General features: G+C 39.7%; 1 protein-coding gene across 2 annotated transcripts in view; it reads left to right on the top strand.

Moving 5' to 3' along the window:
* The window catches only part of YES1 (YES proto-oncogene 1, Src family tyrosine kinase), a 90,384-nt gene that overhangs the window by 63,287 nt on the left and 10,874 nt on the right, over positions 1–16,223 (top strand). For both annotated transcript variants that reach the window (XM_039463819.2, XM_074383709.1), the window contains 8 exons: positions 29–127; positions 3,280–3,383; positions 3,474–3,623; positions 5,741–5,896; positions 6,059–6,238; positions 9,658–9,734; positions 12,185–12,338; positions 15,940–16,071. In XM_039463819.2, coding sequence (XP_039319753.1) covers positions 29–127; positions 3,280–3,383; positions 3,474–3,623; positions 5,741–5,896; positions 6,059–6,238; positions 9,658–9,734; positions 12,185–12,338; positions 15,940–16,071 — 1,052 coding nt within the window. The remainder of the gene's footprint in view (positions 1–28; positions 128–3,279; positions 3,384–3,473; positions 3,624–5,740; positions 5,897–6,058; positions 6,239–9,657; positions 9,735–12,184; positions 12,339–15,939; positions 16,072–16,223) is intronic.

Below are 16,223 nucleotides of genomic sequence, written 5' to 3'. Positions count from 1 at the left end.
GCTTTGATTGCTGTTTTGTGTGTTGCAGGGAAGGAGACTGGTGGGAAGCAAGATCAATCGCTACCGGAAAGAATGGTTATATCCCAAGCAATTATGTAGCGCCTGCAGATTCCATTCAGGCAGAAGAGTATGGCACTACTTCATATTTTATTAATTATTTTGATTTTAAAGATATTTTAATGCACATTCTACTTAGCCACAACTTTACACACACAGAATTACATACCAGGCTTAATACAGCTAATGTATCATATTAATAGATGTTACTTAAAAATTAATAACTAATGTCATAGTACTCGCTTAGAGTAGAATCATAAAAGAATCTGCATCAATCATATTTCTTTATGCTGAGTCTCTCTCCTTTGTGTTTTCACTTAAATATATACCTTGGAATTTAAATGGCAGATAAAGAAATATATACCTATAAACCTTTTGCATATTTTTCAGACTATCTCACTTCAAAAATTTTCAGATTATCCCCATTCCCTGCCTTGACTTATTTTTTAACTTACAGATTATGTATGGGGGTGTGTTGATAGGGATGGGTATATTGGTGTCTATATGCATACCATACATATGACACAAAGACTTACATTTTTTTTTTTCAAACAGGATCTTGGCTCTATCTATCACCCAGGCCGGAGTGCAGTGGTGTGATCTCGACTCACTACAACTTCTGCCTCCCGGGTTCAAGCAGTTTTCCTGCTTCAGCCTCCCAAATAGCTGGGACTACAGACATGTGCCACCATGCCCGGCTAATTTTTACATCTTTTTTTGTTTGTTTGTTTGAGACAGAGTCTCACTTTGTTGCCCAGGCTGCAGTTCAGTGGTGTGTGGTCTTGGCTCTTTGCAACCTCCACCCCCAGGTATTCAAGTGATTCTCCTGCCTCATCCTCCTGAGTAGCTGGGATTACAGGTGCCTGCCACCATGCCCAGCTAATTTTTATATTTTTAGTAGAGGCAGGGTTCCACCATCTTGGCCAGTCTGGTCTTGAACTCCTGACCTCGTGATCCTCCCGCCTCGGCCTTCCAAAGTACTGGGATTACAGGTTGACCACCTCGCCCAGCCTTAGTTTTTATATCTTTAGTAGAGATGGGGTTTTGCCTGTTGGCAAGGGTGGTCTTGAACTCCTGACCTCAGGTGATCCACCTGCCTCAGCCTCCCAGAGTGCTGGGATAGACATGAGACACTGCACCCGGTCCAAAGACTTACATTCTTTAAAGTTTTACTGTTTCAGAGATTTAACACCATTTTATGATTGCAAAAGTAATATGCCCATGGAAAAATAATTACATTTCGTTAGTTTTGTATGACCATTAACTTCTTGAGTTAGGCACTTGCATTGTAGTTATGTAGGAAAGTATACTTCTCTTTTAGGAAGTACACACTGAAGTATTTGAGTTAATAATTCAGCATGTTTGCAACTTAGAATTAGTTCAGAAAAAAAAAGCATATATATACATGCACACACACACACACATAGAGAGAGAGAGAAAGAGTATGACAAAACGCAATGTTAACCTTTGGGGAACCTAGTTGTAGGGTTTATGTAGGGTGCATGGGAGTTTTGTGTCCTGTTTTTCAACTTTTAAAAAGTCAAAATTCTCCTTCAGTGACATACTACTTATAGGTCAAACCAGTTTATCTGGGATTCATAAACACTAGTTTATTTTCATATTGCAACACTTAACACAGGACCTTGCAATGATAGGTGCTCTATCAATGTTGGTTTGCTTTTATTAATGATATGTAACGTGTCTCAGTAACTCCTTGTTCTTCTTTGGTGCTTCTTGCTTTCTGTTTTGTTCTTTTGTCTGTCTTCTCTAGTATTCTGTGAGGTCTTCCACAGTACACAGCAGACAGTGTTTTTTTTTTGTTTTTTAAGATGGAGTTTTGCTCTGTTGCCAGGCTGGAGAGCAGTGGCGCAGTCTTGGCTCACTGCAACTTCTGACTCCCTGGTTCAAGCAATTTTTCTGCCTCAACCTCCCGAGCAGCTGGGATTGCAGGCTTGTGCCACTATGCCCAGCTAATGTTTGTATTTTTAGTAAAGATGGGATTTCACCATTTTGGCCAGGATGGTCTCCATCTCCTGACCTCAGGAGATCCACCCACATCGGCTTCTCTAAGTGCTGGGATTACAGGTGTGAGCCACCACGCCCGGTGACACTGTCTTTTTTTTTTTTTTTTTTTTTCCACAAAACTTATAAATTAAACCCACACACACTTAGACTTACTAATAATTTGGGTATGATATACTTGTATCTTACTGAATACAGATGAATACGCTGTTACCAGGGAACCACTTGTATTCTTCCTATCATAGTCTTTTTTTTTTTTTTTTTTTTTTGAGACAGAGTTTCGCATTACCCAGGCTGGAGTGCAATGGTGCGATCTCGACTCACCGCAACCTCTGCCTCCTGGGTTCAGGCAATTCTCCTGCCTCAGCCTCCCGAGTAGCTGGGATTACAGGCACGCGCCACCATGCCCAGCTAATTTTTTGTATTTATAGTAGAGACGGGGTTTCACCATGTTGACCAGGATGGTCTCGATCTCTTGACCTCGTGATCCACCCGCCTCAGCCTCCCAAAGTGCTGGGATTACAGGCTTGAGCCACCACGCCCGGCTCCTATCACAGTCTTAATATTTCCATTTGTCGGCTGGGCGCGGTAGCTCAAGCCTGTAATCCCAGCACTTTGGGAGGCCGAGGCGGGTGGATCACGAGGTCAAGAGATCGAGACCATCCTGGTCAACATTGTGAAACCCCATCTCTACTAAAAATACAACACATTAGCTGGGCATGGTGGCGCATGCCTGTAATCCCAGCTATTCAGGAGGTTGAGGCAGGAGAATTGCCTGAACCCAGGAGGCGGAGGTTTCGGTGAGCCAAGATCATGCCATTGCACTCCAGCCTGGGTAACAAGAGTGAAACTCCGTCTCAAAAAAAAAAAAAAAAAAAAAAAAATTTCCATTTTTCTCTGGCAAAAAGGATCTGTTATTTTGCTGTCTTTCCTTCTCCATTTACTGTTCCTGTGACTGTCAGGTGGAGTTTTAAAAGACACATTGAGTAGTTAATAGATGGAAATACTGTAAGAGTATACGCTAACAGTAATATTTATGATATTACTATTTAATAAAACTCTTACATTTTCCTATATTTTGAGCTGTGTTCTCTAGCTATTATTTGTCATCCAAACCTATCCCACTCCATTCTTACTGACACTTGTGTATAATTTTTCTGAGCCTCACACTTTCCAATTCAAAACACAATTTTTTTCCAGATGGTATTTTGGCAAAATGGGGAGAAAAGATGCTGAAAGATTACTCCTGAATCCTGGAAATCAACGAGGTATTTTCTTAGTAAGAGAGAGTGAAACTACTAAAGGTATGAATATTGTTATACTAGTGTAAGTATAAAATTTCTTGGGGCAGTATTTTGAGAAAGATATAATGAAAGTATTTATTTTCCACCCAGGTGCTTATTCCCTCTCTATTCGTGATTGGGATGAGGTAAGGGGTGACAATGTGAAGCACTACAAAATTAGGAAACTTGACAATGGTGGATACTATATCACAACCAGAGCACAATTTGATACTCTGCAGAAATTGGTAAAACACTACACAGGTATGTGAATATTTCAGAGGTAAAAATTATTTTCTCACATTCTAATTTATGAGAACAAAATCCATATCCTCATTTCTCTTAAGATTTAACACACTTATTTACACATAATACATCCCCAATAAATGTCTGGTGTATTCTAGTTTTAAAAGGAGGAACAGGTAATACTTAGTACTTGCATTGTGCTACTCAGATAATATGCTAAAATTAGACTGTCATCATTTGAGTGCTCATATCTTGCTGGCGTAGTATTTACATTGGTGTTCATTTCGCCACATATACATTGTGAAAATAAACGTAAAAGCAAATATTTATGGATACTTAGTAAGTAAAACTAAACATTTAACAGAAAAAATTATATCAAAAGGATTACCTTTCTCTGCGTGGGCTGGATCACATAAGGTTTCCTAAAGTATAAATCCGATGAAATTTGGTCTGACGATGCATTTTTCTTATCCTAGAAAATTAACCAATAGCAATTATAGACATCTTTGTTTTTCACGGACCTCTGAAGGTATTTAATATTAGAATCTTCTGTCTCAAAATTTTTCATTACCAGCTTGGCATATGAATGCACCTGTAAGTCTTTACATGATTAATATTAGGAGAAGGGACGTTTCCCTGGTAATTTCTTGAATGACAGCTAGCTACCAACTGAGTCTATCAAGTCAACCAGCAGTCTTGACATTGATCAAGCATGTTACCAAGCAGTGGCATCACTTGTAATTGCCTCTGTTAGAATGTGAATTTATGTGGTTATTTAGTGAGAATAGCAGGGAGTATGTTTCATTTACAATAGGAAAGATTGTATAAGCAGAATTCACAAGTCAAGTAGTTATGAATCTAGGGTTCCCTGACTTTGTGTCTCCCTTATTTAAAAAATCGGTCTCCTGCTAGGCGTGGTGGCTTGTGCCCTTAATCCAAGCTACTGATGCAGGAGGGTCACTTGAGGCTAGGAGTTCAAGAACAGCTTGGGAAACTTAGCAAGACGGCATCTCTTTAAAAAAAAAAAAAATAGGCCAGGCACGATGGCTCACACCTGCAATCCCACCACTTTAGGAGGCTAAAGCAGGCACATCAGTTGAGGTCAGGAGTTAAAGACCAGCCTGGGCAAGATGACAAAACCCTGTCTTTACTAAGAATACAAAAAATTTAGCCAGGCGTGGTAGTGTGTGCCTGTAGTCCCAGCTACTCCAGAGGCTGAGACAGAAGAATTGCTTGAACCTGGGAGGTGGAGGTTGCAGTGAGCTGAGATCACACCACTACACTCCAGCCTGGGCTACAGAGCGAGACTCCATCTCAAAAAAAACAGTCTCCTAAATGAACTTTTTTCTTGATTTTTGGTATGCCTCTTACAAATTAGTGGCTATTAGAGGTAACTAACATTTAATGATAGCATTCTCTTTGAGAATTAATAAAGCCCTGTGTACAAAGGCAGAACTTTGGAAGCAGACAGACCTGGATTTGAATCCCATCTCTCCCGCTTATTAACTTCAGGACCTTGGGGGAAAAGTTGCATAGGTTTTCAAAGCTATATTTATATGATGTATTTGTATAGTGCTAATTTAGCACAATACTGGAGCATACTAAGCATTTAGTAAATAATCATTAAGGCCAGGTGTGATTGCTCACACCCGTAATCCCAGCACTTTGGAAGGCTGAGATGGGTAGATTATTTAAGGTCAGGAGTTCGAGACCAGCCCAATGTGGAGAAACCCATTGTATCTCTAAAAATACAAAATTAGCTGAGTGTGGTGGCACATGCCTGTAATTCCAGCTACTCTGGAGACTGAAGCAGGAGAATCGCTTGAACCCAGGAGGCAGAGGTTGCAGTGAGCAGAGATCATGCCATTGCACTCCAGCCTGGGCAACAAGAGCAAAACTCTGTCTCCAAATAATAATAATAACTTAAAAATATATTTTACAAAATGCTTCACTTATGTATACTTCATGTTTTGCCTTTTATGGAGAACTCCGTTTTTGTTTTGTGTTTTTAGAGTAAAACTTGAAAGGACTTCTGTTTTTGTTTTTTTACAGTTTAAACATATTAAAACATTGATACACTATATGCGCCTTAAATTTGTAATTGATTTTACAATGTAGTTTATTCATTTATCTAGAACATGCTGATGGTTTATGCCACAAGTTAACCACTGTATGTCCAACTGTGAAACCTCAGACTCAAGGTCTAGCGAAAGATGCTTGGGAAATCCCTCGAGAATCTTTGCGACTAGAAGTTAAACTAGGACAAGGATGTTTTGGTGAAGTGTGGATGGGTAAGAAGCCTGAATTTTTGTTTTCTGACATTATTTAGCTATGCATTAAAGTGCCACAATTTATGATAAAATATGTTTCAATATTTAAGATAACTGCAGTTTACTGAAGTTTGGTCTAAAATCCTTTAAAATATAAATTCATAAAATGTGTTGTTTCTTTAGGAACATGGAATGGAACCACAAAAGTAGCAATCAAAACACTAAAACCAGGTACAATGATGCCAGAAGCTTTTCTTCAAGAAGCTCAGATAATGAAAAAATTAAGACATGATAAACTTGTTCCACTATATGCTGTTGTTTCTGAAGAGCCAATTTACATTGTCACTGAATTTATGTCAAAAGGTATGCGTGTATTAGTATCTTTTTGGATAGTCATGTTGACAATTTTTATAAGTCTTTATTTCTGTTTGTATGCATGTAGACTTGGCATATACCGTTTTCTGATTTAAGACTTTTATGTAGACATTTGAATAGAAGAAACCTGACACTTTGTTAATGGAATAGTTAGTGATTAGCCAGTTATTCCAGAGGATAGTGTGATGTTTAAAAGGAATAGTAGGTAGGCTAAATTAATAAGTTTTACTAAAAGAAATGGAAAAGCTAGAAAGGTAAAAATAGAAAATGTTTATACATAATTAAAATGGTAAAATCAGAAAGAAACTTGTAGTACTAAAGCAAAGAAAGAAATTAGGTAAAGTTAAAATAATATAAACATATTCCCGATATTCAGGACTTCTAAGAACGATTTTCCCCAGTACTTTTTTTTTTTTTTTTAATAGAGATGGGGGTCTCAACTATGTTGCCCAGGCTGGTCTTGAACTCCTGGCTCGAAGCATTCGTCCCTTTTCGTCCTCTCAAGGTGTTAGAATTACTGGCATGAGCCATTGTGCCCAGCCTCCCTACTACTTTCTTCCCCGACACCCCCTGCCCCTAGACAGTCTTCCTCTGTCACCAAGTACAGTGTCACAATCTCGGCTCACTGCAATCTCCACCTTTCAAGCGATTTTCTTGCCTCAGCCTCTCGAGTAGCTGGGATTGCAGGCCCCCACCACCACACCCAGCTAATTTTGTAGTTTTAGTAGAGAGGAGGTTTGACCATGTTGGTCAGGATGGTCTCCATATCCTGATCTTGTGATCCACTGGCCTCGGCCTTCCAAAGTGCTAGGAGTGAGCCACCACACTCAGCCCTCCCCACTACTTTCAGTGAAAATTTCTTCATTTTCCTAAACTCTAGACCACAAGATGGGCTCTTCAGTAACAGGGTTAGTTACGGGGAGGAGGAAGAAAAGAGAAGATTAATGCTCTTTCCTCTTTTCCCTGTGCAAATGATACTTCAGAAGAGGAACTAGTAAGTAAGCAGATAAGCTGACAGGCATGGTTTTTATCTACTTGATTTGATCTGATTTATTATTGTTATTTTTACTCTCGAATCAGTAATACACAGTAGTCACTATGTCACCTTCTCCAGTAGTCTACCTTGACCAGTGATGTAGTTCCATCTAGTGGTGACATGGACAACTACAAGTTAACATGTTTGCTATAGGAAAATTTTTCCCCTCAACGGGATTGAAACCAAAAGTGAAGAAATGATACAGTCTATTAATTGCCAGAACACACCTAAAAACCCAAAGCACCTGGTGCTCTTTGGAAGGAATGTCTACTGCAAACAGTTGCCAAATATGGTATTTGTTTGTTTGCTTGGTTTTTCTTTTTGTTTTTGAGATGGTGTCTTACTCTATCCACCATGGTGGAGTGCAGTGGTGCAGTCAGAGTTCTTTGCAGCCTCGACCTCCCTGGGCTCAAGTGGTCCTCTCATGTCAGCTTCCCAAGTAGCTGGGATTACAGGTGCAGGCCACCACACCCAGCTAATCTTTGTATTTTTGTGCAGATAGGGTTTCACCATGTTTCTCAGGCTGGTTTGGAACTCTTGGGCTCAAGCGATCAGCCTGCCTTGGCCTCCCAAAGTGCTGGGATTACAGGCATGAGCAACCACACCCAGCCCAAATATGCCCTTCCAAAGAGTACGTTAGATGAACCAGAAGGGAAGGGAGGACCAGGCATGGTGACTGACCTGGACAACATAGCGAACATGGTGAAACCCCTTCTCTACAAAAATTAGCAGGGCATGGTGGCACACACATGTAGTACTCCTGAGTACTCCTGTATTCAGGAGGCTGAGGCATGAAGATCGCTTGAGCCCAGGAGGTAAGCTGTGATTGTGCCGCTGTACTTCATCTGGGGTGACAAAATGAGACCCTGTCTCAAAAAAAAAAAAAAAAAATGGAGAAAAGGACAAGGAAGATGTTTAAATCAAGATATTAGGAGCAGGCTAGGTGTGGTGGCTCATGCCTCTAATCCCAGCACTTTGGCAGGCTGAGGCAGACGGATTACTTGAGGTCAAGAGTTTGATCCCAGCCTGGCCAACATAGCGAAACTTTGTCTCTACTAAAAATACAAAAAATAGTTGGGTGTGGTGGCTCGTGCCTGTAGTTAACAGCTGCTTGGAAGGCTGAGGCATGAGAATGGCTTGAGCCAGGGAAGCAGAGGTTGCAGTGAGCCAAGATGACACCTCTTCACTCCAGCCTGGGTGACTGAGAAAGACTCCATTTCAAATAAATAAATAAAGACTTTAACAATTAAAAAAAATATATTGGGAGCATAAGAAATACAATGACCGTAAGCCTAATAGTCCATTTAGCTTTGTATATTAATCTTAAGAATTAATTGGGAGAACATGATAGAATTATATGTTGTCAGACCACTGGGTAGGATTATTTCCAGGCGGGAGAGATTTAGAATACAAAGGTCCTTTGTATTTTTAAAACTCTTTATCTGTCCAAACTCATTGATTGCCCCATGCACTCCAGCATAAACCCACTGTTCTACTGTTTGTTTCCCTGATTTTCTTCGTGTTTTTTTCTTTCACCTGGAATTCACATAACTTGTTAGTAGCAGAACCAGTATTAGAACTAGCTACATAACTCTCAGTCCAGAGCTGTCCTGTATTTGTCTCCCTAGCTCTGAACCAGTCCACCAACTACACTTCCCCAATCCAGTTTGTGGTTAGGCGTTCCATTTAGTTGTCATTTCTGTTTAGTCTCCTTTAATCTAGAGCCATTCCTCAACCTTCCTCTGTCTTCCATAGCATTGCTACTTCTGAAGAGACTAGACCACTTTTATGTTTTAAATGTGCCTTAATTTGGGTTTGTGTGATGTTTTCTCTTGATTAAATTCAAGTACATGGTAAGCTTTTAACAAGTAATAGAGAAGCCATAATCAGACTTCTTTTCTAGCCTTTTTCTTTGCAGTTATTGGTAGTACTTTGCAGTTCCAGAGGAAGTTGGTCAGGGAAGAAGTTCCACAGCAACTTATTTAGCCACCTATATTTAGTTTTAACTGCCCCCAAGATACTCCTAGTTGTCTGAATTCTTGATTCAGATTTAATTAAAAATATGTAAGTATTTAATACTACTTTTTGAATCAGAATTGGGATATTGATCAAAGTAAAAAATGCCTCTTGTCAGGTAAAGTTAATGCATTTTTTTTTTTTTAAATATGTTATCAGGAGAAGTTTTCTAAATTTCAAGTTAGAAACCTCTTCTAGGAGCTAGATAATTATTTGGAAACTCCAAAACTGCACAAAATTTTTAAAAAATGAAAAGCTAAGAAGTTTTGTGTTGTGATTCCGGATGGAAGAGTATTCATTTCAATCCTAATATAAGATTGCTTATTTTTTATGATTATCTTGCTGTCTCTTACAGGAAGCTTACTAGATTTCCTTAAGGAAGGAGATGGAAAGTATTTGAAGCTTCCACAACTAGTTGATATGGCTGCTCAGGTATCTGTATATATGCATGTATCCATTTGAACTGAAAGTATGTATTAAGATATGGAATAATCTTAGCAGAATATTATAGTTTATATAGTGAAACAGTGGAATTTTATTTTTATTTTTTATTTTTTTAGAGACAGAGTCTTATCTGTCACCCAAGGTGGAATGCAGTGGTGCACTGATAGCTTCCTGCTTGAAGAGCCTTGAATGCTTGGGCTCAAGCAGTCCTCTTGCCTCAGCCTCCTGAGTAGCTGGGACTACAGGCACAGGCCAGCATGCCCACCTAATTTAAAAAAAAATTTTTTTTGTAGACACAGGGATGTCTCTATGTTGCCTAGTCTGGTTTCAAACTCCTTGGCTCAAAGCATTGTCCCACTTCAGCTTCCCAAAGTGTTGGGATTCCCTGGCCAAATGGAATTTTAGAACTGGCAAGAATATTAGAGATAATCCAATGGGAGCTCTTAATGTTACAGATTAATGAAGTATCAAAAGACCAGTGGTATCTAAAATTCACATAACTTGTTGGTAACAGAACCAGTATTAGAACCAGTTATATAACTCTCAATCCAGTGCCAATCCGGTATTATACCACTTTTTAGAAAATAGATGTTTCCACTGATGTAAAGTCTATATGTATTTATATTTCAACAGACAATTTTAAGAAAATTAAAATGGATGAATGCTGTTGCAAAGAAAATATTAGTAATCTAAAGCGTATGCTGAATTTTTTATTTACTTTAGTCCAACACAAGAATTAAGATGGTATATACAGTTTAAAATGGGACATTTTTCCTCTTCTGACTTTGTTTTATATATACAGTGAAAACTATTAAAAGTTTCTCTTCAGATACGTGGTAGGTATTTGAGAGGCCTTATTATTGGCTTTGGTTGACATGCTGGTTTTGGAATCTAACCTCTTAGCATCCAAATGTCCACAGAATCTGACAATTTAGAGAAATTTTATACTGAGAAACTATACATAGATGACAGGCATATGCCAGGCTGGTTCATGCCTCTAAGTTAGACACCCTATGGTAGGGGAGGTTGGCAATCCATTTTTGTTAAAAAAAAGTTTTGTGTTTTGTGAGCCACATCCAATCTGTCATACATTTTTCTTTTTACAACCCTTTAAAAATGTAAAAACCAGGCTGTGCTAGATGGCTCATGCCTGTAATCTCAGCACTTTTGGGGGCCTGGGCATCATGGTGAAACTCTATCTCTACCCAAAAAAAAAAAACATTAGCTGGTCATGGTGGCACATGCCCGAAGTCCCAGCTGGTGGGAAAATTGTTTGAGCGCAGGAGATGGAAGTTGCAGTAAGCCAAGATTGCATCCCTACACTCCAGCCTGGGTGACAGAGTGAAACCCCCATCTCAGTCAATCTGTAAAATGTAAAAAACATTTTTAGTTCTCTGGCCATGCAAAAACAGAATGCAGGCCACATCTTAGATTGTGATGGTCATCTTAGATTGTGCTTCATAGGGACCTTGATGAGCTTGTGTCCAGAGGCACTAAATAACCTTGTGATTTCTCTCTTCTCCTAACAACTAACACAAAGGACATTAGCATATTATGTTGCTAATGGTGACTAGATATACTAGGAGGATTAATCTTGCTCTTCGGAGTAATGTCACATTTTTTTTTTCTTTTTTCTTTTTTGAGACGCAGTCTTCTTCTGTTGCCCAGGATGGAGTGCAGTGGCACAATCTCGGCTCACTGCAACCTCTGTCTCCTGGGTTCAAGCGATTTTCTTGCCTCGGCCTCCTGAGTAGCTGGGAGTACAGGTATGCACCACCACCACGCCCAGCTAATGTTTGTATTTTTAGTAGAGACGGAATTCTGCCATGTTGGTCAGGCTGCTCTTGAACTCCTGACCTCAAGTGATCTGCCCACCTCAACTTCCCAAAGTGCTGGAATTATAGGTGTGAGCCACCACACCCAGCCAGTGTTAGATTTTTGAAATCTGAATTTAACCTGCATTTTTTTTTTTTTTGAGACAATCTCTGTTGCCAGGCACCAGGCTGGAGTGCAGTGGCACGATCTCGGCTCACTGCAACCTCTGCCTTCTGGGTTCAGGCAATTCTCCTGCCTCAGCCTCCCAAGTAGCTGGGACTATAGGCGCACACCACCACACCCAGCTAATTTTTGTATTTTTAGTAGAGACGGGGTTTCACCATGTTGGCCAGGACGGTCTCGATCTCTTGACCTCATGATCCACCCATCTTGGCCTCCCAAAGTGCTGGGATTACAGGGGTGAGCCACCACACCCACCCTTAACCTGCATTTGTATTATGTTTTCTGGTTTTCCTATTATCTTCTAGACTGTGCCCTGTTTCCATCATCGCCTTTTGAGATATATGATTTTCAGTGACACAATTTGATATTAACCATAATTGTCTTCTCTCTACTTCCCTTTGTATCATATGTTTTGTGTTTTTTGTTTTTCCCTTTCCAAGATTGCTGATGGTATGGCATATATTGAAAGAATGAACTATATTCACCGAGATCTTCGGGCTGCTAATATTCTTGTAGGTGAAAATCTTGTGTGCAAAATAGCGGATTTTGGTTTAGCAAGGTTAATTGAAGACAATGAATACACAGCAAGACAAGGTAAAATTGCTTTTACATAAAAGCTTGTAATGTCGTTCCATGTTTTTCTTACATAACTCTTTTGAATATACAGGGTTTTCTAGAATAAGAATCATTCTAGGTTCCCTCAGAAGAGTCATAGAGTCATTGATTTTATGAATAAAATCATGTACAATAAATACCAGTATGGCTTTCTGATAGTTATTTCCTCCAAGAAATAATTTGACTAAAGTATCCTTTGCATTATACATATAGTAAGTAGTAGCTTCTTTATACTTCTTTTGACATGCCAGCAGACATGTTTTAATTTTTTTCCTAACAAACTTTATGAATCATTGAACTATTGCCTAAGGCCAGAGGGTCTCAATCAGAGGAGATATTGCCCTGTACCGCCACTCACCAGGGAACATCTGACAATATCTAGAGACATTTTTGGTGGTTACAACTTAGGGAGTACTGCTGACATCTCTAATGGGTAGAGACCAGGCATACTGCTGAACCTCCTACAATGTACAGAAATGTGCAGGCAAGATCCTCCACAGCACAGAATTATCAGGTCCAAAGTGGTAGTGGTACCGAGATAGAGATATAGTGCTTTCTTTCAACCTCCATACTTTTGTGCAGTTACCTCCATCTGGAATGCCTTCCTATCTGTAATCTTTTTTTTTTTTTTTTTTTTTTTTTTTTAAATAGGATCTCTCTCACTCTGTCCCTCAGGCCTATGGTACAGTGGTGTGATCTCAGCTCACTGCAGCCTTGACCTACTTGGGCTTAGGTGATCCTCCCACCTCAGCCTCCTGAGTAGCTGCAACTACAGGTGCAAACCACACACCTGACTCTTTTTTTTTTGAGACAAAGTCTCGCTCTTTCACCAGGCTGGAGTGCAGTGGCATGATCTCAGCTCATTGCAACCTCTGCCTCCTGGCAGGTTCGAACAATTTTTCTGCCTCAGCCTCCTGAGTAGCTGGGATTACAGGCGTACACCACCATACCCAGCTAATTTTTGTATTTTATTAGAGATGGGGTTTCACCATGTTAGCCAGGATGGTCTCAATCTCTTGACCTCGTGATCCGTCTGCCTCAGCCTCCCAAAGTGCTAGGATTACAGGCATGAGCCACCACACCCAGCCACTCTGTATTTTTTTTAGAGATGAAATTTTCCCGTGTTTGCCCAAGCTGGTCTCAAACTTCTGAGCCCAAGCAGTCCTCCTGTTTTGGCTTCCCGAAGTGCTAAGAGTACAGGCATGAGACACCATGCCCAGCCTGTAATCTTTACATGTGAAAATCCTAACCATTCTTTAAGGCTTAATTTAGCTACCACTTTTTTTTTTCCAATAGTTTTTGGGCAACAGGTGGTATTTGGTTACATGGATTCATTCTTTAGTGGTGATTTCTGAGATTTTGGTGGCCCCATCACCCAAGCATTGTTCACTGTACCCAATATGTAGTATTTTGTTTGTTTGTTTTTTTGAGATAGAGTCTTGCTCTGTCGCCCAGGTTGGAGTGCAGTGGCGTGATCTTGGCGCTGAAACATCTGCCTCCCAACTCAAGCAATTCTCCTGCCTTAGCCTCCCAAGTAGCTGGGATTACAGGTTCGCGCCACCACACCCAGCTAATTTTTGTATTTTTAGTAGAGATGGGGTTTCACCTCCAATATGTAGTCTTTTACCTCTCACCCCTCACCCTTTCCCCCTGACTCCCCGAAGTCCATTATATTATTCTTATACCTTTTGTCCTCATAGCTTAACTCCACTTTTAAGTGAAACCATACAATATTTGGTTTTCCATTCCTGAGTTACTTCACTTAGAATAATGGACTCCAGCTTCGTCTGAGTTTCTGCAAAAGACATAATTTCATTCCTTTTTATGGCTGAGTAGTATTCCATGGTGTATATCTGCCACACTTTTTTTATCCACTCATTGGTGGATGGTTATTTAGATTGGTTCCATTATCTACAATTGCAAATTCTGCTGCTACAAATGTGTGTGCACATATCTTCATATAATGATTTTTTTTTCTTCCTGAGACAGTCTCCCATCTGTCACCCAGCCTGGAGTGCAGTGGCACGATCTCAGCTCATTGCAGCCTCTACCTCCCAGGTTCAAGTAATCTCTTGCCTCAGCCCGAGTAGCTGGTATTACAGGCACCTACCACTGGACCTGGCTAATTTTTGTATTTTAGTAGAGGCAGGGTTTCACCATGTTGGCCGGGCTGGTCTCAAATTCCTGACCTCAGGTGATCCACCCACTTCAGCCTCCCAAAGCTCAGGGATTACAAGCATGAGCCACTGCACCCAGCTGATTTCTTTTCCTTTGGAAAGATACCCAGTAGTGGGATTGCTGGATTGAATGGTAGTTCTACTTCTAGTTTTTTAATGAGTTTCCATACTATTTTCCATAGTGGCTGCACTAATTTACATTCCTACTATCAGTCCAAAAATGTTCCCTTTTTACCACATCCACACCAACAACTACTGTTTTTTTTGACTTTTTCATTATGGGCATTCTTGCGAGTAAGATGGTATCTCACTGTGGTTTTAATTTGCATTTCCCTGATGATAGTGATGTTGTAGCTGCTCCTCCGTTTTTGTTTTATTTTATTTTATTTTTTTTTTTTTGAGATGGAGTCTCCCCTGTTTCCCAGGCTGCAGTGCAGTGGTGTGATCTTGGCTCACTGCTACCTCCGCCTCCTGGGTTCAAGTGATTCTCCTGCATCAGCCTCCCACGTACAACTGGGATTACAGGCACCTGCCATCATTCCTGGCTCATTTTTGTATTTTTGTAGTGACAGGGTTTCACCATATTAGCCAGTCTGGGCTTGAACTCCTGACTTTAGGTGATCCACCTGCCTCAGCCTCCCAAGGTGCTGGGATTACAGGCATGAGCCACCATACCCAACCAGTTGCCACTTTTTAAATGGAAACGTATTGTGATTTTGCCAAGGAAACTTGATCTTTTGTTTGTCAAGACACCTATAATCTTATTTCCACAATAAGTTATTTATATGTGTTTCTACAATAAGTTTATGAACTTATTGTGGAAATAAGATTATAGGTGTCTTAAATGAAAGCTGTGCTTTTTAGGTTTCTGTAACGATTAGCATAATGCCTTCCACAGAAAAGACATGCACTAAATGTTTGAGTAAATTAACATGGACTTTTAAAAAGATAGTATAGTAAAATTTTCCAGAAAGATATCTAAAGTAGGAAAGAAATTATAGTTGAAAATCAGTAGACATTAGAACTCAATAGAATATTTGCTCATCAACCAATAGTTAGCTACAGCTATTAGGTGCCAGATTATACTTAAAAGTTACACATTTTATAATGCATATTTTTGGCTTACTAGAGCTTCAACCTCTGTTATCTCAAATTGTTTTCGGTCTCCACAACTAACTTATTTTTTATATCATCAGCTATCATATCAGGAAGAAATGTGATTTATTTCAATTTAAATTTTAAAAATTAAGGAATTTTTTTCCCGATGTATCTTGTACCTTTAAAGAATTGACACTGATAACTACAGTAGAGATATTGACAGGATTAGCCCTGCTTATGCTGTGATTACACAAATAGATTTTTTTAGATTTTTTTAAAAAACAAGATTATCAATATTATTTTAGGTGCAAAATTTCCAATCAAATGGACAGCTCCTGAAGCTGCACTGTATGGTCGGTTTACAATAAAGTCTGATGTCTGGTCATTTGGAATTCTGCAGACAGAACTGGTAACAAAGGGCAGAGTGCCATATCCAGGTAAGCTTGCATTTTATTAGCTCTTGGTTATCTCATGAGTGGCTTTATCAGGAGTTTATTAGGAACAGAAATGTAAGGGGGAAAGGCCTTTATTTCTTCTCATAGTCCCCCTGCCTCTTCCTCTCCCCACTGTCTTCCCTTTACTCTGTGGC

The sequence above is a fragment of the Saimiri boliviensis genome, chromosome 13 (genome assembly GCF_048565385.1).
Source record: "Saimiri boliviensis isolate mSaiBol1 chromosome 13, mSaiBol1.pri, whole genome shotgun sequence".
Taxonomy (NCBI): Eukaryota; Metazoa; Chordata; class Mammalia; order Primates; family Cebidae; genus Saimiri; species Saimiri boliviensis.
Note: the sequence above shows the minus strand (reverse complement) of the source record. Positions and strands in the feature narration are given on the sequence as shown.